Source organism: Rhizophagus irregularis, chromosome 30 (assembly GCF_026210795.1).
Source record: "Rhizophagus irregularis chromosome 30, complete sequence".
NCBI classification, from domain to species: domain Eukaryota; kingdom Fungi; phylum Glomeromycota; class Glomeromycetes; order Glomerales; family Glomeraceae; genus Rhizophagus; species Rhizophagus irregularis.
The window spans coordinates 237,636-263,632 of record NC_089458.1 but is presented as its reverse complement, the minus strand read 5'-3'; the positions used below and the strand labels follow the sequence as shown (position 1 = coordinate 263,632).

Genomic DNA, 25,997 nt, shown 5'->3' with positions numbered 1-25,997 from the left:
AATTATAATTTGGGTCAGAATTAAGAAATGATCATTTACAGTCGCGTTAACTTTATATAGGTTCGCTAAAAGTCACGTGATTCTTACGGACTAACTTTTTCACAAAAAAAAAACTAACTTGATTAGTTATCTTTTTAGAAATAAAAGATTATATATATTGTTTATATTAATGATAAAAATGTGATTTCATCTTTATTACGAATTTTAAGTAACTTTGCTTAGTGATTTTATCCTAAAACTAATTTATCATTCTTTTTGACATAACATGCTTTGATTTTTTCTTTACGAAAAAAATTGTCACGTAAATTGGCAATTTGAATCTTATCTTAGATTTGGAATTGGATGCCAAAAAAAACTTTCTAAATGTAGCAGATCATGAATCCGAACCGGCCCGATTAAGAATAACCGTTAACCGCTCGAATCTGGCCTGCAAGATTGAGAATAATCGTTAACTGCCCAGATTCACCAAGCAAAATGGTAAGATCCGGCCCGGTGAAGTATATACATTAATATTGTGTAAAACTTTGAGATTGATATCCTGATTGAGACCTAATCTCGAAGTCTTGACTTAAAATAGTGTCATCTCCTTGACTTTTGTAATCGTCTAAATATCCAATTGAACTATCCTGTGACATTAGTGAGCCATGACCTAAAGAATTGTTTGAGTTCTCCATCATACGAAGACGATCAGATTGAGATAGTGCAAGACTCATAGATCCTTGGCTACTATAAGCGTTTTGTGTTAATGGTCCTTGGGATGAGATTGAATTGGTATAAGAAGAAATTTGTTGTTTGGCATTTTTTCTGCTAGAAACACTACTTTGTGATAAATCTTGAGTAAATGGACCATTAGGTGTTGGAAGTAGGGGAATGCTGAACTGAGACGAAGATGGCATGGAAGTCATATCTGAAGGGATGTAACTGACAGGATCATGTGTTCTCATAAAATCTGAGTCATAAGCACGACGGCGACCTAACAATAAAGATTTAATGAACATTTTAATTGTATAAAGATATAAAAATTAAGTGTAATACATACTTTCAGCAAGAGGAGCTTTAGCAAATGCTTCGCGTGCATCGATTTGGTGTGCAAAACCTTGTCTAAATTTATCATCCTTCCGATAAGCTCTACGAGGCCCTCGAAATGCTATCATACTGACTTTTAAGTTATTTAGCGGACCTTCTACTAAACAATCTTTATCTTTATAATGTACAAGAAGATGGTGCCACAAAGGATGCTTAAATTCAAAGATTTAAATATTTAGATATTTAATACAAGAAAAAAAAGAATTTAAACAGAAATATAATCTCATACCCTGCTTAGAACTCTAGGATTACCCAAAATTACGACACCATAACGCGCTCGTGTCAAGGCAACATTCAGTCTTCTAGGATCATTTAAAAATCCAATCCCCTGGTGTTCATTACTTCGAACACAACTCAATATTATATAATCTTTTTCACGCCCTTGAAAGGCATCAACACTTGCTACTTCAATTTCTTTATATAAATCTTTTTTTAAAGGACCATTAAACTGCATATAACTAACGACATAACTTCTTTGACCTTCATATGGAGTAATTATTCCTATTTGAGATGGTAAAATTCCTGATTTTAGAAACTTCGTGACAACTTTTTCACAGTTTGAAGCTTCCGTACTTAATAAATATAAAAATTTTGTCGGATAAATAAGTAAAAATCAATTTAACCAAACGGTGTTGAAAATCATTAATTATTCTTACCGATTCAAATAAGAGGTTCCACTGCTTGAAATTTCTTCTTGACCTAAATTTGAGTGGAAAAACATAGGTGTCTCTGGAGCTGGCCAAGGAAAGTCCACGTTTTTCTTTAATCTATCTTGAGTAGTGACCCCATTTTGCAAAGAACCTTCGTAGAACATATTGCTAGGAAATTCCGATAAACAAGGGTGCATACGATATTGAACTTGTAATCTAATAGGTCTTATACCCAATATGACTAAGCGCTCAAAAAGTGACTGACATAAGCCAGCCCTGGCAGCTTTCTTATTCATTATTACAGGGCCAAGTTGTTGATGGTCCCCAACAAGGACAGCTTGTTTACATCCAAGCACAAGTGGTATCATACATTCAGGTTCAGTTGCCTGTGTCGCTTCGTCAATTAAGACGGTGCGAAATTTAAATTTGGATAAACGTGGATCTCCGGCGCCCACGCATGTACAAAGAATAACATCAGCAGTCTAAGTTAAATTAGGATATTAATAAGCAATTATTCAAGTAATCGCGTAATTAAACAAAAACATTAAAATAAACTGTTGTTAAATTTTAATTCATGCCTGTAAAATTTCTCTTTCACAAGCACGCTTCAACGTTTTGTATTTTTTCTCATCAGAACTGCTTAATTCTCCTTGTTCGGTCTTGAGTTGAATCAATTTTTGCAATTCAACATGAGTATCATTGTTATACACCTGTTCGTGTAATGTAAGGAATGATACGGGAGAATCAAGAGCCTCACGAGATTTTGCAGTAAGACGAACTACTTTAAGCCCAGTTGCATGTATTTTCTCAGTTAACTGGTCCACGGCAACATTTGAAGGTGCACATACTAAAACTTGCCCGGAATTTATCTTGGCAAGATGATAAACGATGGTAGCTGAAGTAACAGTTTTGCCAGTACCCGGGGGACCTTGAATGAGACTGAGATTTTTTTGTAAAACACTTTTTACGGCATATACTTGCGAATGATTTAATTCCGGCAAATTTGGAGCCGAAAACCTAAATAATTTACAGATAATATATAATATTAACAAACCGACCAAAATAATTTATAAAAAGAACATAATATAATAGTAAAAAAATTATGAACCTCTTTGGCATTACTGTTCTAAGAACTTGAGGTTCTACTTCATGTCCCAAAAGCTTGTGATAGATAAAGCCACTAACTGAAGTCTCGTCAACAGCAAATGTTTTCATTGCTGCTTGCATTCTATCAAAACTAGTAGATTTCCATACGAAATCTACCGAAAAATTATGTGTACAATCCACTGGAGTATTGTCATTACGGCGCAACTCTAAACCAACTTCATCACTAACATCTATACAAAATAATAAATAAAATATGTTTAATAATAAGATAGTAAAGCAACTAATAATTTGTTAAATTAACCTACTATTTGGTATTTTGATCACATGGCCAACGTCCTCCCATGATTGACGCAATTCACCACGATAACGAAGTCTCAATTCATCACCGATGGCCAAACGAACCTCTAAAGGAAAAGAAATAATTTATATAGATAAATAAAATATTCCATTTGATCAAATTATTTGGTTCGATATAGTACCTCCAGATTCAAGTTTTGGTAAGTAAAACCAAGCAATACGCTTTTGATTTAACCCAATATCCCACCGAACTACAATATCATCTTGCGTCTGAGATTCCTTTAATTTTTTGTCATAGTCAGCCTCCATTTTTACTAAAGGTCCAAAAATGTTTTGATATTGATAGGCATCGTCGTATCTTAAGAATTTGATTAGTTAAAATATGGAAAAACAGAACAACATATTTAAAATTCCCACAAACATATACCTCAATAATACAGGTTGTGGTTCATCATCAATCCCAGGTTTTTCCAAATCCTCAAGAGTCGCTTCGGTGTTATCTTTCCACAACTCCTCGAGCTTGTTAATTTGATGTGCGGTGATTTGACGAGCCCGAAGTTGTTCTTGTTCACTGGGAACTTTAACAAGCCATGGAAGAAAGCAACGATCATCAATAAGAGGAAGCCACTGAGAGGTATCCCAGTTCATGTCTTTACTACTAGGCATTGCGGCACAGGGTTGTCTATTTTGAAAGTATGTCTTAACATCAATATCGAAACTTAAAGGAATTCATTAACTTTAATTCTTCCTACTCACCGACAAAGCAATACTACAACTGTATCGCTTTTCGCTGGAATAAATCCCAATAAAAAAACGTTCTTACAACCACAACTATAGCATTCCAACGTTGTTTCACCAAGTGGTGAATCCGGGTGTAAAGCGACTTCTCTATGTTTTGCCCGAACAAGGTGATTGATTATATGGGAGCCAGAAGTGTTACCACGAGAATTACAAAACCATTTGTTGCAAGTCACGCATCTGGCTACTGAGTTTACTGCGTGTATACCACAATATCTAATAAAATAATAGTTATTATAACACGATTTGATCGAAATTACCAAGACTGATCATATACCTGCATGCGTGTTCTAATTCTCTTTCAACAATGGCAAGATCTTGGAACGCGTCTAACTCGTCAACTCCCACTCCAGATAAATCTGGCTCAACGAAATGCGATTGCGAACCGTCAAGCAAAGTGTTAGTTTGCTGAGATTCAAGTGAAAAGTCGTTATAATCATATTGCGAAGCTTGAGTATCTCCTCCAGAGTATTCCAAAAAAGAAAAATTTTCATCGTCCTGAGTGTTTTGAGTTGTAAATCGTTCCATTTTTCCAGAATTTAAAGTTTGAAAAATTCAGAGTGAAGTTCTTATTTATAATATTACGGAGTACGGAAATAACTGCGGTACACGTAATTGTCCCGTGCATGTGATTTCTACGATTAAAAATCAAGAATACGTGATCATATTTGCGATAGTATCTTCGCCCCAAGATTTTTCATCCCCACGTGACCTGCATAAAAATGTCACCCCGTGTCACACCTCACCGTTTTCATTTTTTCATAAGTATTCTGGGACGAAAAGTTGAAAAAACTTTTTTCACGCCCCCTTAAACATCACTGGTCACGTGAAGTGGAATTTTACTTAGAAATCTTAGGGCGATACTGGGGTAAATTGCGATAGTCAGATGGTTCACTGACTTCCCTCATACCCTGAACTGAACCAAACTGAACTGAACCACAATTCTACTGAACTTATAAATTATTTATATCAATACTTCCTTTATTTATAAAAAGTTATACTATACTTAACGTTTTAGTTATACTATTGAATTCATAATTACTAAATTATTAAATGTATATTTACTAGTAGTGGTTTTCAATTTATTATTAAATATCTTTAATTCAAATATATATATGATGATACTGCAATTATACTTTTCGTCAAAATGACAAAATACTAATTAAATTTATTTTGACAAACGTAATGTATTTTAACAGACGTAATTAATTTATAGTAATTTTATAATAAATAGTGAATTGGTCCATTCGCTGAAATATGACGTAATTAATTAGCAGAGAAGTATAACTGCAATATCAAATTATTTTTTCTTCTAACCAACTTTTTAAACAGAATTACTCTTGTATTATTTCCAGTTAATCTATTTCTTAACTTTTTAATTGTAGGGCTTGCTATAGAAAATAATTGTTTACACAACACAGAAGTTGCCATAATATTTAAATGATTTTAAGCAACTTTTGATAATAGAAAATATTCTGTTTCATGTGCTTTTCACCATTCTAATAGTGCAATATCAAGTGAAGTATATGCAAGATTCCTAATTTCATCTTTTTGTTGAATTGAAGTATTTTGATTACTATTAAATCTAATTAATAAATAAGACATTTGACTATAAAATTGTATTTGTACTAGTGCTAAAATAAGATAATAATAGAAGTTTTTGTTAAATAAAATTTAATATTGAATTAACTTTCATTGAAAGTGAATTAAATAACAAATTTAATTCTACTACTAATTTAATAATTTCTGAAAATATAGTATTACAGTCAACTCTCTATAAATACACCCTCTATAAATGCACACCCTCTATAAATGCACCTTTTATCTAGTCCCAACTTGGACCTTGATGCTAAATGCACAGTTTTTATATATATGTATTCTGTAAATGCACCCTTTATAAAAAAAATTTTATATAGTTTACTTATAAAATTTTTGTATTACCTTAATTTTAGATTAATATTATATAGATTTATATGTATTCTATAAATGCACACCCTCTTTAAATGCACTCTTATACCTGGTCCCAAGGGGAATGCATTTATAGAGAGTTGACTGTATTATTTACTTTTACACTTTACTTTACAAAGATTTTTATAATATAAATCAAAAAATGCAAATACTTTGGAATTATTATCTATTATATTCCAATAATTCTCCAATTTAAGTTTTATTTGTTTTATCATATTATTTAATAAATATTTAAAAAAGTTGAAACTTATTTAACAACAAAATTACAAAAAGATTTTAAAATAACTTTTAATGAGGTACAGATACTTATGGCCAATATTTTAATACGGTTCATTTTAACATTTAAAGAATTATTATGGAAACCAAAATGTGAACAAGTTATTTTATGGGAAAAAAAAAAGGCATTACTCAAACAGATAAAATTACTTCAGAACCCAAAATAAAAGACAACTCAAATCAACCTTCAGATAAAGCAAAAAATATACAAACAAAAAAAGCAGATCAAGTACAAAAGTCAATTCCTATAGTAAAGAAATCAATGGATACCTTTATAAAGAAATACATATGTGAGGATTAAATCCCAATAAAGAAGAAGTTTGATAAGATTACATTATACATAAGCAAAAAATTACTGGAGTAAAATTTTTTTTAAAAAAAAAAAAAAAAATTTTTATTTTACTTTACTTTTATTTTTCTTTTATTTTTCTTCTTAGTTTAATTTTGGGTTATAGTATAGTATTTTGGGTTAATAATTTTTACCTTTACTATTTAATTTTATTCTTAATTTATTTGTGATATAATAGTTAATATTTGATCAGACTGGCTAGGTGCTGGGAGTATCATTTACAGAATAGTTGTGATTATTATATAATCCAAATATATTCTAATAAAATAATACATGATTCAACATTTAATAAATAAATAAATAAATAAATATTTAAAACCATTTTGTGCATTTAAATATAAAGTAATAAAAGAAATATAATATAAATATATGCTATATTTGATTTAATTATTTAATTCAATAATAGCTATTTCAAATATACTTCTCCGCTAATTAATTATATTGTATTTCGGCGAATGGACCAATTCACTATTTATTATAAAATTACTATGAATTAATTACGTCTGTCAAAATACATTACGTTTGTCAAAATAAATTTAATTAGTATTTTGTCATTTTGACGAAAAGTATAATTTCAAATTCAAAATAATAATTCTATAATATTATGTAATTTATTCCATTTTGATTTTATAGGCCAATATAAATTTAAACTTATATATTAAAGTTTTAGTATTTTAAATTTAATTTTAATTATATAATTAATCATTTTAAAAGTATAAGTTTTAATATTTAATTGTAAATAAAAAAATATTTTAGAAATAAATTTAAATATACTTTTTAATTTATTAATTAATAATACTAATCCTTTAACTATTAATTTTCACAGTTTTTAATACTTAACTGTAAAAGTAATAATTCTTCATTAATTATTAAATTTAAAATATATACTATATATTTATAGTATATTAATTCTATTATTAAATCACTTGAGTTGTAATATTGTACTAATTTTTTATAATCAGAAATCATATTGAAACTATTATCTATAGTAATTTTAGTAATTACTTTATTTTTTAAATATATATTAAATAATAATTTAAAATAGTTTTAAAAATAAAAGATCTAATATAAGAGTTACTAATATTTTTTTTTTTTTTGCAGCACATTTGCAGTTTTATTAAAGTAAAAAATAAAGAAAATATATACAAAGTAAAATTTCTTAATAAGAGTCACTAATATTAAAAATATCTAATATAAATTAAACTAATATAATTTTCAATTTGAATTAATATAATGAATTATCCTTTAAACGGTAATGCAGGCAAATTTGCCTGTAATTTTTTAAAATAAATTATAACCAAATACAAACTTTGTCATTATGATTTGGATTATCTTATAATTCCACAGTTATATTGATCTACATTCTTAGCATCAATTGTATGATTCGATATGTGGCTAATCCTAAAATTAGATATAATCAGATCAGAATTAAATGAAAAATCTAAAAATTGAAACCAAAGTAAATTATGTAAAAAATTCAAAGATGTAAAATAGATCCACATGATTTTAGATCTTCTATCATCACTATATAGGCATCTATATGCCATATATCACCAAAATTAAGCACAAATTAACTTTGAAAAAATAACATCAGAAATTTTATATAATAAATTAATTTTCTTTACCATAATATTCTGCTTCATTACAAAGCATTTTAATATACTTATTTATTTTTATTATGAAACTTTAAACCCTAATGAACAAAATAGAAATGATAAAATTTAACTTTATGCATTTTTTTACAAGTTCACAAAAATAATTTTTTTTTTAGGGTTCTATGTAAAGTCAAATTTCCAGTTCTAAACATTAAAAATCATATTAATAAAAGTTGTTCCCCATAGCAAATTCTACATATTCTATTAAGCTTTGGTATAGCCATAATCAAATTCCAATAAGATCATCAAAGTTGAATGCAAAATTTTTCAAAATTTTTTGTTATCTAAAAAATACAACTTTTGACCAATAGTTAATCTTCAATTTTATAATATGAAATTAACAAATAATAATTTTTGTCACATAAATTAAGATTTAAGCTCTTTGCAAAAAAAAATTTTATTAAATAACTTCATTTTTCATAAAATTGGATGAGAACTAAATTTTCAGTAAAATTGCAGGCAAATTTGCCTGCAGTGTCTTACCATTTAAGGGATAATAGCAATAAAACTTTTCATTTTAATAGAATTCCAAATATTATATATAAATATACAGTTGGTTACAAAAAGTGACCGATCACCTAAAAATTAAATAAATTCATTAATAATTTTATATTTATATTAAAATTAGAAATGTAAAATCCATTTTATGAACATTTTTTTCACGTAATTAATAATAAAATTGTGTATAAATATTCAATTTTCAAAGTAAAAAAAATTTCAACTTTTTAATCAGAACAGCTATAGTAATATAAATACCAGAAATCGATTCTTTGACTTAAAATTTGTCTATTTTCAAAATATCAGAAAGATTCGATCAGTAGTTGTTGAGAAAACTACTTTTAAAATCAATGAATTTTGGTGAAATTCTTATAATTTTATATGTAGATCATCAATTTTGCTGATTTTTAAAAGTGGATTTCTTAACAACTACTGATTGAATCTTTCTGAATTTTTGAAAATAAGCTAATTTTTAGTCAAGAAATCAATTTTCTATACCTATTTTACTCTATCTGATTTGGTTAAAATGTTAAAATTTTTTCTACTCTGAAAATTAAGTATTTATATACAATTTTAACATTAATCAAGTAAGAAAATGGTTTAAAATAAGTTTTTACACTTTTAATTTTAAAATAAAAATAAAATTATTAATGAGAATATTTAATTTTATTTAATTTTTAGGTGGTCGGTTACTTTTTGTAACCCATTGTATATGGCTTGGTAATTTCCTATTTTTATATAAATATGTAACTTGTAATTCTAGTAATTTATAATTACCAAATTTTTTAAAAAATATGGATGCTTTACAGTAGAAAGAGACAAAACTACTAAAAAAAAAGTAAAAAATGAGTTAATATAAAATCTGAACAAATTATAGCATTTAGAATATTTTTGGCATATAGAAGAAAATTTGAATTTTTTTAGTAGTTTCGTTCCTTTCTACTGCAAAGCATTCATATATAAATATATAATTATTTATACTATATATAATTAGTATAAATATTATTAGCACCTTAAAAAAAAATAAATATTATTAGCTAATTATAAGTCATGTTTTTTACATAAGTTATATTAATATTATTATATATAAAAAATACTACAATTGTCAATTTTAGCTTTTTTTCATTTTTTATCTAGAGTAAAGTAAAAAACTATATATATTTTTAAAGGACTTATCAAATAGTGTTATGTGACAATATTTGGTTATTTCCATACATCACGTCATTGAAATTTCATGTTACATTAGATAAAAATAAATTTGTGTTATATCAAATAAATAATATAAAAGTTTATTTATAATCTTTTTTTCGCTTCAAACTTATAATGATTTCTGTTTCCTAATACAGTCAACTCTTTTTATAGTCACACAATTGAAACAGTCCATATTTGGTGATTATAAAGAAATGTGACTATATAAAAAATTTCTTATATTAGTATATTACAATTCCGGCCAAAAATTAACATAATTTTAGCTAAAAATTATACTCAAAACTTTATTGTATCGTACTCTGCCAATATTAATCGTAGAGAGGTGATCTTACCACCATTCGATTCGTCTTGATGAGACGGTTCTAATGGTATAAAATACATCGAAATCCAATCACTAGATTAATTTCCGAAATTAAAAAATATCAATGGTGTTTGTGTAATAACTCTGCCAATATTGATCCTAAAGAGACGATCTTACTACCATTCAATTCGTCTTGATGCGACGAATCTAATGGTATAAAATACATCGAAATCCAATCACTAGATCAATTTCTGAAATTAAAAAATATTAAATGGTTTTTAAGTAGTAACTCCGTCAATATTGATCACAGAGAGATGAGCTTACCACCATTCGATTCATCTTGATGAGGCGATTCCAACGAACTATTAATCGTCTTTTTACAATCACTAGGTATTGAGAAATTTAGCAAAATGTTAAATGATGCAGTAAATGTAAATCAAGAAATATAATAATGCTGATGCTTAACATTTTGTTGAATAACTCATCAGCTAGTGATCGCAAAAAGGATAAAACTACCACCATTCGATTCATCTCAGTGAGATGATTCTAACAAGCTATAATACATCTTTGTACGATTATTAGATGCCAAGTTATTTAATATATTCTTTATATAACAGTGATTATAAACAGTTCTTTTTAATAGATTTTTGAGGATAGGTGTGATAGTGACTATAATTAGATTGTGACTATATAGGATAGTTTTTAATAATAAAGTGTTTTGAACATTCAACTGGTGTGACTATATAGTAGAATGTGACTATAACGGAAGTGACTATAGAGGGAGTTGACTGTATATATAAAAATACCAATTATGGTGCCAGAAGTCTATACTAAACAATAAAATTGTAACACTTGAAAAACTTTCAACAAAAAAAAAATAAGATTTTTACAAAAATAAACCGGTAACTTTGTTCTCCATAATAAATACTATTAAACTACCGGCCAGATTTCCAAAAAAATATATACATAAAAAGTTATAAGCATTTAAAATCGGATGATTTTCATATTATTGGCCAAAATTTGAAATAATCATATCACGTGAATGCGATTTTATTGGCCAAAATTTTTTATAATTCGAGCCAAAGTTATGATAATTTTAGTGCCGGCCCGAACTATATTCATGAGAGAAATGAGTGATCATGAGAAATTTTTTGATTTTCACATGTAAGTGAGAAACTTTTATTCGAAATAGCCAATAATCATTCTTTTAAAATGCCACACAAAACCAAAAGACAATTACAGGTTAGCCAAATATCTAGAAAAAGAAGTTGTTACATATCAAAAGATCAAGCAGAAACTGAGATAGAGGCTGTTGAAGAAAGGAAAGAGAGTGAAATTGGCAGAAATTGGATAGAGGATGAGAATATTAATGATTGGACAAATGAAGAGTTTGAAAAGGTAGGAAAAAGACATATTGCTGAAGTTCTTTGTTGGCAAGAAAATGCTACAAGTTGTATTAGAGCAGCACTTTGAGAGATACAGTCTGAAGAAACAAAAAAAAAAGAAGAATTGGCACTTGATACAAAGGGAATAAGGACGCTTGATACATTATTTACAAGTACTGAAATATCAACTAGTATGCCCTCACCACAATCATTGCAGCTACAATTTTCACCTCCATCTCCATTTTTATTTTCCGAAACACAAAATCGTTCTTTAATTACTGAAGAGCTTACAAGAAATCTACAAATACGTTTAAAAGAAATAAATCAACAATGCTCAATAACGAAATCAGCAAAAACAAATAAAAATGTTTTTACCTATGATTATTTACGTCGTCTAATAAGTATACGTAGGTATATACAATTATTATTAGATGGTCAGGGTAAAATGGATGCCAGTAATCAAATTGCACAAACCATGTGGGTTAAAGGTGATTATATTGCAAGATGTATTCGAAAATGGGGAGCCCACTTTATACAGATAGAAGAGCTTCTTATCTATCATCAAGGAAAACATACAAAATTGGAAAGTTTGCTAAATGATGAAGACTTTAAGGAAGAATGCCTAACATGGTTGCGACAACAAAAACCAGAATCGCATACCCTGGAAACCTGAAAATGTATATTGAAGGAATAATATTTCCTAAATTAACGGGTCATATTAAAAAAGACACGATTTCTGAGAAAACTTGCCGAAATTACATACATTTGTGGGGATATAAGTATGATGAAAGAAGAAAGGGAGTTTATTATGATGGGCATGAGCGACTGGACGTAGTGCTATACAGAAAGGAATAGTTGAAGAGGATGTTTGAATATCAAAAGTTTATAAAAGAATTTAATGGTGATATGATGGATATTGTTTCAGAATCCCAGTTTAAGCCAGGAGAAAAAGAACTAATCCAAGTGACACATGCAAATAATAGGTAACGAAAAATCTGAATGAGAGAAAATGAAGATATCCTACGCTCAAAGCACCAGGGATGTTCCATCATGATTTCAGCCTTCCTTTGTCCATGTCACGGGTTACTACGATTATCCAATGAACAGTTACAGGAAAATTCACACATAAAAAATAAAGAGGCTTTTGTTATTCGTTCTATACAAACAGATGGATATTGGAAATCAGAGCATATGTTAGATCAGGTAAGATTAAATATGGTTGGAAATCTCAGAAACAAAGAAAAAAAAACAAACCCTGATTAAGGATTTTTCATTTGCAAAAATAGCTCGTGCATCAAGCTATTCCAATATTTGAGATACTGCACCCTGGTTGTGTTGGAGTTTTCTGTTTAATCAATCTACAAATCACAATGCAATGGCAGCTGATGCACTAATTGCGACAAGAATCAACTTGAATCCTGGAGGAGCACAACCTAAAATGCGTGATGGATGGTATATCAATAAAAATGGAGAGAAGCAGACACAATTAATAGTATTTCCAGGTAATCATAAACTAAAAGGAAAACCAAAGGATATCATCAAGCAAGTACTTACAGAACGTAACCTTTGGTCAGAGAAAAGTATTCGTTTGATGTGTAAGCAGTGTTCAGGAAAACAAGATGATAATATTGATCTGGAAAGACTAGACTGTTGTGCACGAAGAATAATGTCACTGCAACCAGATTTTTGTGAACAATGGTCAATATTGGAAGAGGCATTAATTAAAGCAGGACATATTTTTGAGCGTTACCCAAAATTCTATTGTGAATGCAACTTTATAGAACGGTACTGGCATGGGGTTTTGCAAAATGGGAAATAAGGCGGATATGCAATTATAATTTCAATGATTTATTGATACAGGTTCCAGAAGTTCTCATAAGTGTTCTTGTAACAACTATCTGCAAGTTTGCATGCAAATTATGGAGATACATGGATGCATACAATAAAGGATTGGAAGGTAGGACTGCCGAGTGGGCTGTTAATAAATATAAATCACATCGTCGTTTACCTGAAAATATTGAAAGAATAATGGATCAGTTAGATAATACATAAGTACATATTAATAATAAAGGCATTAATTAATGCATATTTTACATACTTAACTGCTTTTATGGTTGACTGGTATAACTTTTATAGCAGTATTAACTGCTTTCATGTTGCTGAAAAGTGTCATTTTCCTACAGTGAAATTAAAATTAAAATGAAAACACATAACGTTTTTACGTGTAAAAATCTAATTGAAATTTCAAATCTCGGATTTTATTGGTCGATTTTGAGTCATGTGATTCAGGGTTCAGTTCTCAGAAAATTGAAACAAAATCACGTGATTGTCAAATATAGACTTCTGGCACCATAGCAATTTTTAAAAATTTTAATATTGAACCTACCATATACTTCTGAAATTAAGCACCCTTTTTTTTATTATAGAAATGCTTAATTTTGGTGATTTATAAAAATTTCCTTACTTCAAAAAATTGCGACTACATGAGATCATAATTTGTACTCTATATATGGGCTGATTTGTCTTTTTATTTTTTATTTTTTATTTTTTATTAACGATAAATTGTAATGAACCATACAAATATACAAAATTTTATAATAATAGTTGCAGGTACTAGATTCTAAACTAATGAATACTAACCAACTAGTTTCTTTTATAAGTTTTAAACTGGATTTGAGACTTACTATAGTAACATACATTTAAGACGTTCTATCAACCTTGCTCTAAAAACCTGACTCCTAGGATAAAATTAATTTTTTATTTCACCTCCTTTTAACTACTGACCATCAGTCAACTACATACCTCCCTAATTAATAAAAAAAGAGCAAAGCATAGTTAACTAAAACTATAAAATCCTGCATATTCATTCCAAAATATAAATTTGATTGTAAACTTTCTAAACCACTGAAAAGGTTAAGTTGATTAAGTTTTCTATTAGGATCAATATATTTATCTTCATTAAGATTTTCTTTAACTTTCTTAAGATTAATTTTTAATCTCCTTTTTTTTTTCTTTTTGTTTTAAACATCTATACAGTCAACTCCCTCTATAGTCACTCCCATTATAGTTACATTCTACTATATAGTCACACCAGTTGAATGTTCAAAACACTTTATTATTAAAATCTATCCTATATAGTCACAATCTATTTATAGTCACTATCACACCTATCCTCAAAAATCTTATATTAAAAAGAACCGTTTATAATCACAGTTATATAAAGAATATATTAAATAACTTGGCATCTAATAATCGTACAAAGATGTATCATAGCTTGTTAGAATCGTCTCACTGAGATGAATCGAATGGTGGTAGTTTTATCCTTTTCAGATCACTGGCCGACGAGTTATTCAACAAAATGTTAAACATCGGCATTATAATATTTCTTGATTTACGTTTACTGCGCCATTTAACATTTTGCTAGATTTCTCAGTACCTAGTGATTGTAAAAAGACGATTTATAGCTCGTTGGAATCGCCTCATCGAGACGAATCGAATGGTGGTAAGCTCCATCTCTCTGTGATCAATATTGACGGAGTTATTACTTAAAAACCATTTAATATTTTTTAATTTTGGAAATTCGATCTAGTGATTGGATTTCGATGTATCTTATACCATTAGATTCGTCTCATCAAGACGAATCGAATGGTAGTAAGATCGTCTTTCTAGGATCAATATTGGCAGAGTTATTACACAAAAACCATTAATATTTTTTTAATTTCGGAAATTAATCTAGTGATTAGATTTTGATATATTTTATACCATTAGAACCGTCTCATCAAGACGAATCGAATGGCGGTAAGATCATCTCTCTACGATTAATATTGGCGAAGTTACGATACAATAAAGTTTTAAGTATAATTCTGGCTAAAATTATGTTAATTTTTGGCCGGAATTATGATATACAAATATAAGAAATTTTTTATATAGTCACATCTCTTTATAATCACCAAATATGGACTGTCCCAAATGTGTGACTATAAAGAGAGTTGACTGTAATCTATTAATCCAAAAATTCCAACTTTTTTCAAAAATAAAATTCCTTAATAAAACTAAGAATTTTTCTTGTAAATTTTGATTTTCAAAAATTAAGAACGTGTATGCTGATAACTCACAAGAGATTATTCCTTTAATTAAATCTATAAAGGTAATTTTCGTTTCACTATAGGTACAATCCCAAAAAGTCATTTTATCAACAAGCTTATCATCAATTATAGGATCTTTATCTGCATTAATCAACAAAGAGTTACAAATCCCTTCAAAAAATTCTTTTGTTTCTTGAATAATATTGTCCATTTCACTAGCATGTGATTCACATTTCACAAGTCTACATGTGATCAAAAGTTTCATCGCATTGTTCATAAAAAGAACATTTCCAATCTTTAAATATTTTATAAACCAGATATTTTCTTTTTTCTACAGTAGGAATTTCTTCAATTAAAAGAGTAACTGATTGTTTTTTCCGTTTTGATAAAAATATAGATGTAGAATATGTTGAATCAATTTTATCTTTAATTTCCCTACTAAGCAGCAAAAATGTATAATGCCAATCAACATTAACATAAGGGTGTCTATATTTACCATTTCAATTCAAATTTAAAAATTTTTCCCAATGTTGTACCATTGATTTTTTCTTTAAAAATTGACATAAATTACATTTTATTGTAATATTATTCTAATGTGAAACATAATCTAAATTATTCAAATTATTTGCTTTAAAAACTAAATTTAATGTTTCATCAGTATGAGTAATAAACTCATCGATATAATTATTAAAATAATTATCACTATGTCTTTTAACTTTAATAAAATCTAAAGTAAGATTATTTGTAACAATAATTTCTCGAAGAATACTCCAATAAATATTATTTGTTCTGATCTTAAAGAATTTTCGTGGTGAAATAATAAAATTATTTCTGTCTATAATATCATAATATCCTGTAATAACATTATTTGAATCAGTATAAATAGTGACTTCACTATTAATTGGTAAAACAATCAACGCTGAAATGACTGCTAACAACTATACTTTTCGTCAAAATGACAAAATACTAATTAAATTTATTTTGACAAACGTAATGTATTTTGACAGACGTAATTAATTCATAGTAATTTTATAATAAATAGTAAATTGGTCTGTTTGCCGAAATACAACATAATTAATTAGCGGAGAAGTATACTAACAACTCTGCTTTATTTGATGATGAGAAATAAGAAATTTTTGAACGAAAACTATGCAAAATCATATTATTTCTAACAATAATAAAACCAAATGATATTGTACATTGTTGAGATCTAAAGTCACGAACTGAACCATCAGTATAGATCTCAAATTTTCTAGTTGAACTTTCAAGCAATTGTTTTTGAATTATTAATAATTGGTTTCGATAGGACCCCGGATATCTAATATAAAGGTCATAATGGACTTTTGGCCGAAAATACCCCTTTTTGCTGAAACTCAAAAAATCGTTTTTTGTAAATATCTCAGCATCCAGTAATTCAATTTTAATGAACTTTTTTTTATTTTGTAGCCCTCATTTAGCTCTACAATTTAAAAAACTGTTCATCAAAATTGGACCACTGGATGCCGAGATATTTACAAAAAACGATTTTTTGAGCCCCTGAAAAATGGGCCAATCTGCCGAAAGTGTGACTTATGACCTGTTTTGGAGATATCCGGGGTCCTGTTTCAATCATGTGAAAAATCTAACAGTTTTGTAATTAGATTATCATTTATTTTAACTAAGCGGTCAATTGATAATACTGAATGATTAATTGTTGTTTCATAACTTTTCCAATTATTTTTAAACAAAAAGTTATTATAACTTAAATCTGTGATATCTAGCAAGTTTGTCTGTAGTATAGCTTTCAAATTATTATTGTTAAGTATTAACCTATAATGTACATCATTAATTGCATTATTAGATTGAACTCTAACAATTAAACAATCATTAGTGTTAACCAAAATGTTACAATTAAAAGTTTTTTGATTTAATTGTTCTATATTGTCTAACTCACATCCTAAACATTTTTGTAATTAGATGATTAATAATCTATGATTAACATTATTAATAACATTTAAATGTCCTATTATTAAATTATTCTGTTCATCAATTCCAGATGTTTTGATTAAGACACCTATTTCGATATCATTACTTCTATTATTCCAAACTCCTATAAATGTTAATTGTTTGAGAATATTATTTCTATCTATTTCACATTGAGCCATATTATACCCTTTAAAATGAGAAACAGCTGATGTTTTATATTCAGGTTTAAGGGTTTTTCCATCGATTGTAATGATATTTTGTAATTCTTTATACCACTTTTTGGGCTTAATATAATTAGTAATTACACGTGTCTTCTCTAAAAGATTTTAATTTTAAAGTACACCAATTAATCAAATATGAATTAGATATTTCTATTAGTTGATCCAAAAACATAACTCCATCTTTTTTAATCTGATGAATATTGTTAAAAAATTTGTCTGTTTCTAAAATTTTTCTTACTGGTATATTATTACCACCAGTTATCTTATATTTTTCTATACTTAACTTATTATTAATAGAAATATCTATATTATTATTTTTTAATATTTTGATGTTTTCTAAGATCCAATTATCATAATTTCTTTTACTATAAAATAATTTTTTATAAAAATTATTATCAAATGGAAATACAGATACTATATTATCTTCGATCCAAAATTTATTTTGTAGCTGTTTAAGCCTTAGCGTCATAATTTTTCCTAATAATCCAGTATCATTTAATTGTATTAGGAAATTTGTACCCTTTGCTTGTAGCTAATTATCTGCTATGTCTTTTACATTATAAATTAAATTATGATTAATTATTGCTGTTGGCATTCACCAAGAGAATCTTAATTTTTTTCTAAAAACTCGCCTAAATGATGATATGATATATTCACATTCTCAATCATTAAGAATTGTCACTTGAGCACGATACTCAATTGTAGGGATAATAAGAGCATTAAATACATATTGCAATTGCTTATCTGTAATCCTCTTATGTTTAATATTTTCGATCAACTTTTTAACTTCTGATTTAGCTTGATTAAGCACAAAATTTTTATCATCATTGACATTGAACCAAATAATTAAATGATTTGTCTAATTTTTTTAATAATAATTATAGTTGTTTGTTTATATTTCTTCATGTTTTTCACATAATGTACATATTTTCTTTCTAATAAACTTTTTTCATCTTCTTTTTCAATAATTTTATCTAATTTACTTAATTCAATTGAACTAAATGTTTTTGTTTGTTTTTCATTAATATCTCTTAATAATCCAGCTAACTGAATATATTTCGATTCTATAATAACATTAGTTTCATCCCCCAAAACAAACATATCAACAAAACCAAATCTTCTATTTCCTTTTCTTACATTCTTATTCATTACTAAACAAAGTTCTGGAATACGATATTTTAATGGCAAACTAAATTCAAAAATTCCTTGAAGAACTGGTTCATTTGCTAAAGACAAAAACATTTGTGATCTTGTTAATAAATTTTTTTTTAAAATTTTGTTAAATCTTTCAATATTACCTGAAATAAGACTGTTATATGCTAAAGCAAATAGGAAAACATCATCAGTAATTTCTATGTAATGATTTAATTTTTGTTTCTTTTTAAGTTCTAATATAGATGGTTAATTAAATATATAAAGTTAATAACATAAATATAAAAATAGTAAAATATTTTAATAAAAATATAACTTGTCAATAGATAAATCATTCATATTGTCATCATTATCTTGTTTTCTTGATCTTTGTTTTTGTTTAGTTTGATTCTTAAATTTCTTAAATTTTTCGTTAAAAATACATTCTAATGATCTACCTAAATGATACATTTCACTCTCAATATCGTATATAGAACAGTAGTTATTAAATATTAAACAAACATCGTTCTCAAACTCTTTTTCATTTGAATACTGATTATTTTCTAATTTTGAATTTACAATAAATAAATCCATTGGATAATTTATTTTCTTAAAATAATCTGAATTCAGGTTCTCAGTGTATGTGCAAAATTGTTGATAAAAGATTGTATTCTTAAGTTCACAAAGTATATCATAACAGAATATATTAATTTTACTTTTTGAAGAAGTTGCATCAGGTTTTGGATTTTCTTTATTGTATTTTTCAATTACTTTCTCCCAGTATTCTTGTAAAATTTTCTTGTGTTGTAAACGTTCTGTATCTACTTGTTTACAAACAAATTGTTAGTGGTGTGCAAGCTTTTTTATTTAGTGGAAAATACATGGCAGATTTCTCCTCCAGGGGAGTAATAGAGTGGTTACCAAAGCTGGTAGTTTTCCTAGCCAAAGCACATGTTAAAATGCACAAATTGAGAGCAATAGAATGCACAAGCCCAGCAATTTCTCTTATTTGAGACCTAATTCACATGTGGCTAATCTAGGAGTTACCCTTCCTTTCAAAATAAAAAAACACAACTTTTCTTTTAAGATCCTAAAAGTATTTTGATCTGTAAAAATTCTTTCTGCTTCTCTTAAATAATTAAAAGCCTAAGTATAGTCGAGTTCATTCCAGCTGGGATAGGAAGATAACAAAGTAATAATAGAAGTAATAATATCATCATGATATAATTCCAAGAATTCACGATATGTTAAACTACCTTGTTTCTTTAAATAAGAAATAAGAACTAAAATTAAAAGGTTAGTAAGAAGCCGAATAAGAAGGAAGATTATACAAAATATTGTTTTACAAGACATACCATCTTGGCCTGGATATGTTTCCATGTTGATTATTTTCAAATTTCAAAGAAATAACGAAAGAAAAGGAATAAATAAGGGAAAAGGAATAAATAAGGGAAAAGGAATAAATAAGGGAAAAGGAATAAATAAGGGAAAAGGGATATTAAGATAAAGGAATAATAAGAGAAAAGAAATAAATAAAGGAAAAGAAATAATAATTGATAATAAATGGTTCAAAGTAGATTAATTTCAACGTGAATTTGTAACAGTTCGAAGTAAAGTTTAATTTTAATGTGAATTTGTAAAGTAAAGTTTAATTTTGTAATGGTTCACAGTAGAGTTGTGAATTTGCAATATATGGTTCAAAAGTGTTTATTTCAACGCGTACAAAACAAAATGCCTACATGTACAGGGAAGAGCCTGAAGCCAGGGCCTTTAAATACTTGTAAATTCGGACTGATACGTCCGACATTTTTGGCAAATGTTTCATTAAGAATAATTATATTATTGACATGAATAGAAAGAATAGTAAGAATAGAAAACGCGTAAATTATTTAAAAAGTAATGATAAAAATACAGTAAAAATACGCGTCATACGTCATACACATCATACAAAAAACAAAAAATGATTTTTAACATTCTACTACACGTGTCTAATTAATTATTTGTGAAGATCCTTGCTTTTGTCAGTTTTGTATAGCCTAATGCTTTTGTGCTTTTTGCTGATGCTTTTGTCAGTCTTGTTAGCCTAATGCTTTTGTCAATCTTGTTAGCCTGATGCTTTTGTTGGTCTTTGTCAACCTGACGAGGAATAGATTTGGCTGTATGCGTTTAAAAATACGCCGAGCTTTACATTTATTCTAGAATCATCTACTAGTTACAAAACCATCACTTGTTTAAAGTCACGCGAACACGTTAAATCATTTGGATACTGAATCATGGCAATAATTTAAAACGGAGAAGTATTTGATATATTGAAGGGGACTATCAAGCCTGACCGTATGCCGAATATACTTGTTTACTACATGAATCAAACATTAAAAGTTTAAATATATTTTTGGAAATTCAGACTAATTCTTTATAGTAGTGATTTCTGAAGATGATTAATTTATCTTTTTGATTAAAGTATTTGGAATATCATTTAATTTACTTAATTTATTTAATTTACTTAACAGTTAATTTACTTAATTTATTTAATTTACTTAATTTATTTAATTTATTTAATTTACTTAATTTATTTAATTTATTTAATTTATTTATACTTGTATACTAGTAATGAGCTAATCTCCATATTCGTACATATAATTCAAATTACTATTATTATTGTCAGGGTGATGGAATGACATTCTCTGCAATTGGACAACTTGATACGAATGGAAAATTTTAAAAATTAATCACAATAAAATTTACATTCTTAAAGATTCGGTATATCTAATATCAGATAACTGAAATTCCATGTATTATTACCATGTATTATTACTCTCCACCAAAAAAGATAACATTTTGTTCTATAAAAATAGAGGAACAATTGTCAGCATGATTTTGTGTTTGTATTCAAGAAAACGGGTATTTGAGGTGAAAATTTTCGTGCTTTCAATTAAAATCAAGTAACATCATCATGTACTAAACTAGACGTACTGTAAGTTATTAGATCATCTTTGTAACAATGACGCAGACTTTCGGGATCTAATTCTATTTTTACAAAGAAAGCAAAATAGCCAATTTCCTTAGTTAATCTTTATGTTTGTTATTGCAATATTCTCAGTTCTCTGTACGGAAATGGTAGCTCCCAAAAAAAATACTCAGAAAAAAGAGTCAAACTCACCTTAACAGATCTTAACGAGATACTGTATGTACAACTTGAAGGAAATATATATTAAAAAGGAGAACAAATGAGAAAATATTGAAAAATGGAAAATGGGAAAGAAATATTATCTTCAACAAATTTAAGAGAATTTAGACTAATGAAATCAAGTTAGTCGTCAAACTTGGCCATTGCTTCTTGGGATTGCTCTCTTCCAATTCAACAAATCCTCTGATCCGATCATGTCTTTGGCAATGTAATTCCTGAGACATCTGATTTTACGTTAGCAAAGTGTACGTGGTATAGAACATTCGAGAATATTTGGACAGTTCTGAATGAAGTACGTAAAAGTACGTAACAGACTAACAGTACGTAACAGTATTATCAATAAAATATACTCAACAGTCACAACATTGAACTCAACTTGAAAATATACCAACTTGAAAATATACCGACTTGAAAATATACCGACTTGAAAATATAGCGACTTGAAAATATAACTTGACTGAAGTATATCTATATCACTTTTCGCTGACGACAAATATGAGGCACGAGAAATCAAATATGAAGTGCGAGAAAATTTCAGACATTTTCCAAAGCAGGATAGTTGTTCCTCAGATTATTAAAGTATTAAAGTTCTTTCATATTCATTTCATTTCAGTTTTTAATCAAACAAACAAAAGTCATGTGTCCAAATTGATCAGCAACAATTGAAAATCAGATCGCGGAAAAAAGATCATCTATTTTTTAACCTTTAAGATTTTTTATTACAAAAATTATTATAAAAAAATGACATTATAATATACAAATAAAATTCATTAATCATAACAAAAAAGGGAAATTAAATTTTTTAATCGTGAGAAAAAAAAAACTTTAATAAATTCGTACTTGTAGATAAACAAATTTAGATTTATATATTTTGAAATGTTGACTAAATTTGGTAAAATTGAATCAAAACTTTTTTTATGCTTAAATTTATTAAAATATTTTAAATGAATATTAATTTAGTGAATAAAAAAAAAAAATCATATTTCAATTTTTATGTCATTACTATGGTAAAAGCCGTTTGAGTTAATGTGATTAATGACGAAATTTGGAATAAGCTTTTAATCAAATTCGGTAAATTTTTTTTTTTAATTTACTACGCTAACGATTATTAGTAATTTAAAAAACAAAGTCCGTGTTGACATTGCATTTGCATTTCTTTATTCACCTTTTAAATCTTTTTTTTTTTATCATAATCATATAACATATGGCATATGCTTTTTCTTTCAAGTATCATACGATGGATTTCTTTCTTGAAAAAAAAAAAAAGAAAGAAAAAAAAAATTTTTTTTTAAAATAATATACATAAATAAAATCACTCGCATATAATTTTTTATTACATATAATTGAAAACGCAACCAAACTTGTCACATTTTGTCACAAGAGAAACGCCATACAGTCATATCTAGTTAGAAGATAAAAAGATTTGGTAATTTGAATTTATAATGAAAAATTTATTTTTAAACGAAACTTTCTTTTTTGCCATGCATTATATATGCATTAATAAAATATTTAAAATTAGCCAATTAGATGTATGATATCGACATTTAGCATGAGAAAAATTAGCAATAATCGCGGGCTTATCATGTCATTTTAATGAGAACATTGGAAACAATTAAAATTTATGAAACTATTATCCGAATTTCATGTATGAATAAGATGATTACATGAAAGAAAAATCCGAAAAAAAGATTGTTAATCACAAAAACGCGACCAAAATGACGGACGCGTTAAATAAACAAAGATCCAATTAAAAAACCAATCAAAAGCAAGTCATATGATGATCTCAGATCGCCTCTAACCAAAAGTAGTTAATTGAACACAAATCCGCGGCAAATTTTTTTTTTTCTATCGTTTTAAAAAATGAATGAAACCCAGATAATAATATTATGCATTCAATCAATCATATCAGCTGCGCCCACATTGGCCACATTGCCCGCATTGTCCACACATTACCCACATTTTTTTCATATCGCCCACATTTTTAAGAATGCAAAATTAAACAAAGCATAAAACGGTCCCCTGATAATCTCGATTTCTCGGATACAAAGTGTCCCGCAGCCGAGAGAGGAATTAATTTTTTTTTTTTTTTTTTTGGTTCGGAATATTAATTAATTTTTTATAGAAAATTCATTATAAATTTTACATTATTTCTTTGTTTATTATTAGGGTTTATTAAAATCATTTAAATCAGGTTTTTATTCTTGTCATCATGACAATTTACAATGAAAAAAATTTTCATAAAAAAAAATTTTTTTTTTTTTTAGTCGCATATGACAATTACTTGGTAATTTTTTTTTGTTAAAAAAAAATTTTTTTTTTTTGTTTTTAAAACAATGCAAATTTCTTTTTGTTTTGTTTTAAGAACAGACCATTTTTTTTTTCTTTGAATACCTAATTATGAAATAATTTTTCCTTTGAATATCTTATGATAAACACGTGTAATTACATATTACAAAAAAAAAAAAAAAATCTTTTTTTTTTAAAAAACAATTACTTTCGAAACAATAAACATTCTAATTTTAAAAAAATCTTTTCTTTTAAAAAACCCTATTAATTATAATTAATTATAATTTAAATAATTGATAATAATTGATCTTTTTTTTAATTAATAATCATAATAATCATGTAAAGAGAATCATTCAATAGACAAAATCAGTAAAAATCAGGTACGTAATTTTCCGTCGAGCACTCTTTTTTTAAAGTAATTTGACTCGGAGAATTCTTTTAAAAAAAGCTCCCTATTTTTTTATATTTACAAAAAAGGGAGAACCGCCAGAATTAAACAGTTAAAAGAATTTCACATTATTTTGCATAATTTTACTTCATTCTTAAATAAAAAACGTGTTTTTGATTGAAATTGAATAATTTTAAGTTGGGTTTGATTTGATAGAGATCTTTTTTTTTTTTAAAAAAAAAAAGATGATGTAGATTGGTTTAGATTGGTTTAGATTGGTGTATATTTATTGACATGTTTACTTTTTAAAAAAAAATTAGATCTTTATCTGTAGCAAGTTAATTAAGTAAATAAAATAAAATAAAATAAAATAAAAAATAAATATAAAAATAAAAAATAAAAATAAAATAAAATAAAAAAAATATATATATATAAAAATATATTATAAAATTTTTCTTTGATTAAATGATTAAATAAAAAAAACAATGAAACCATTATTTATTATTAAAATTCATTTTTTTACAAATATAGAACATTAAAAAAAGAATTAACAAAAAAAAAATTTTTTCAGGAGAAAATTCTTCGGATGTTTCGGAATTAATTTTATCAGTTAATGGTTGAACAAAAAAAAATCACCGCAGCAAAAGAGAAATATTATGACGTTATGGTCATGACGTAGTACAGTAATTTACAATATTACAATTATTACAATTATTACAGAAGTAATTCGGAAGCACACCGAACTTTATTTATAAATTCGGATCTACACCACCGAATTAGCCATAATCACGCCGACATATCATGCGTTTTATAATTATAATATTTATAAGGTAAATACTATTAAAAATAATAATAAAGTCATGTTAGTGGTCATGTTATTTTCTTACTTTGAAGATTTTCCTGATTCAGAGTTTATTTCGTCAACGGAATTAAAAAAAATTGTACTAATTATCTTTTTGGGGGTTTTCGTAATTTGTTACACTGAGAAATAAAAATAAAAATAAAAATATTTTTTTTTATTTTTAAATTAGTACATTTTAAATAAAAATATTTTAAAAATATAATTTATATTATATAATATATATATATATATATATATATATATATATAATGTATATAATGTATAAAATGAAATAATGAAAATAATATAAATAA

At 27.0% G+C, this 25,997-nt stretch overlaps 5 protein-coding genes across 6 annotated transcripts; 3 read left to right on the top strand and 2 right to left on the bottom strand.

Moving 5' to 3' along the window:
- Positions 1-166: 166 nt before the first annotated feature.
- Positions 167-4,466, bottom strand: OCT59_021475 (the record flags this gene model as incomplete). Of its 2 annotated transcripts, XM_066146557.1 has the most annotated exons (12): positions 167-427; positions 550-973; positions 1,040-1,238; positions 1,316-1,658; positions 1,743-2,218; positions 2,315-2,753; positions 2,845-3,073; positions 3,149-3,247; positions 3,323-3,498; positions 3,568-3,822; positions 3,897-4,154; positions 4,216-4,466. In XM_066146557.1, 12 exons carry the CDS (start codon positions 4,464-4,466, stop codon positions 409-411), a joined length of 3,168 nt encoding a protein of 1,055 aa, XP_066005682.1. In that variant the 3' UTR covers positions 167-408. The 2 variants fall into 2 exon arrangements, with proteins under 2 accessions (XP_066005682.1, XP_066005681.1); XM_066146556.1 differs by having other exon boundaries at positions 170-973.
- A 6,940-nt stretch (positions 4,467-11,406) lies between these two features.
- Positions 11,407-11,667, top strand: OCT59_021474 (uncharacterized protein; the record flags this gene model as incomplete). The annotated part of the gene is made up of 1 exon (XM_066146555.1): positions 11,407-11,667. The coding sequence occupies one exon, from the start codon at positions 11,407-11,409 to the stop codon at positions 11,665-11,667; it is 261 nt and encodes an 86-aa protein (XP_066005680.1).
- Positions 11,668-11,772: 105 nt separating this feature from the next.
- On the top strand, positions 11,773-12,252 carry OCT59_021473 (uncharacterized protein; the record flags this gene model as incomplete). The annotated part of the gene is made up of 1 exon (XM_066146553.1): positions 11,773-12,252. One exon carries the CDS (start codon positions 11,773-11,775, stop codon positions 12,250-12,252), a length of 480 nt encoding a protein of 159 aa, XP_066005679.1.
- A 702-nt stretch (positions 12,253-12,954) lies between these two features.
- On the top strand, positions 12,955-13,631 carry OCT59_021472 (uncharacterized protein; the record flags this gene model as incomplete). The annotated part of the gene is made up of 2 exons (XM_066146552.1): positions 12,955-13,377; positions 13,440-13,631. 2 exons carry the CDS (start codon positions 12,955-12,957, stop codon positions 13,629-13,631), a joined length of 615 nt encoding a protein of 204 aa, XP_066005678.1.
- Positions 13,632-17,616: 3,985 nt separating this feature from the next.
- OCT59_021471 (uncharacterized protein) lies at positions 17,617-20,718 on the bottom strand (the record flags this gene model as incomplete). The annotated part of the gene is made up of 6 exons (XM_066146551.1): positions 20,337-20,718; positions 19,440-20,264; positions 19,149-19,238; positions 18,775-19,076; positions 18,103-18,298; positions 17,617-17,945 (listed from the first exon to the last, which is right to left on the bottom strand). The coding sequence occupies exons 2-6, from the start codon at positions 19,573-19,575 to the stop codon at positions 17,617-17,619; spliced, it is 1,053 nt and encodes a 350-aa protein (XP_066005677.1). The 5' UTR covers positions 19,576-20,264; positions 20,337-20,718.
- Between the last annotated feature and the right edge of the window lie 5,279 nt (positions 20,719-25,997).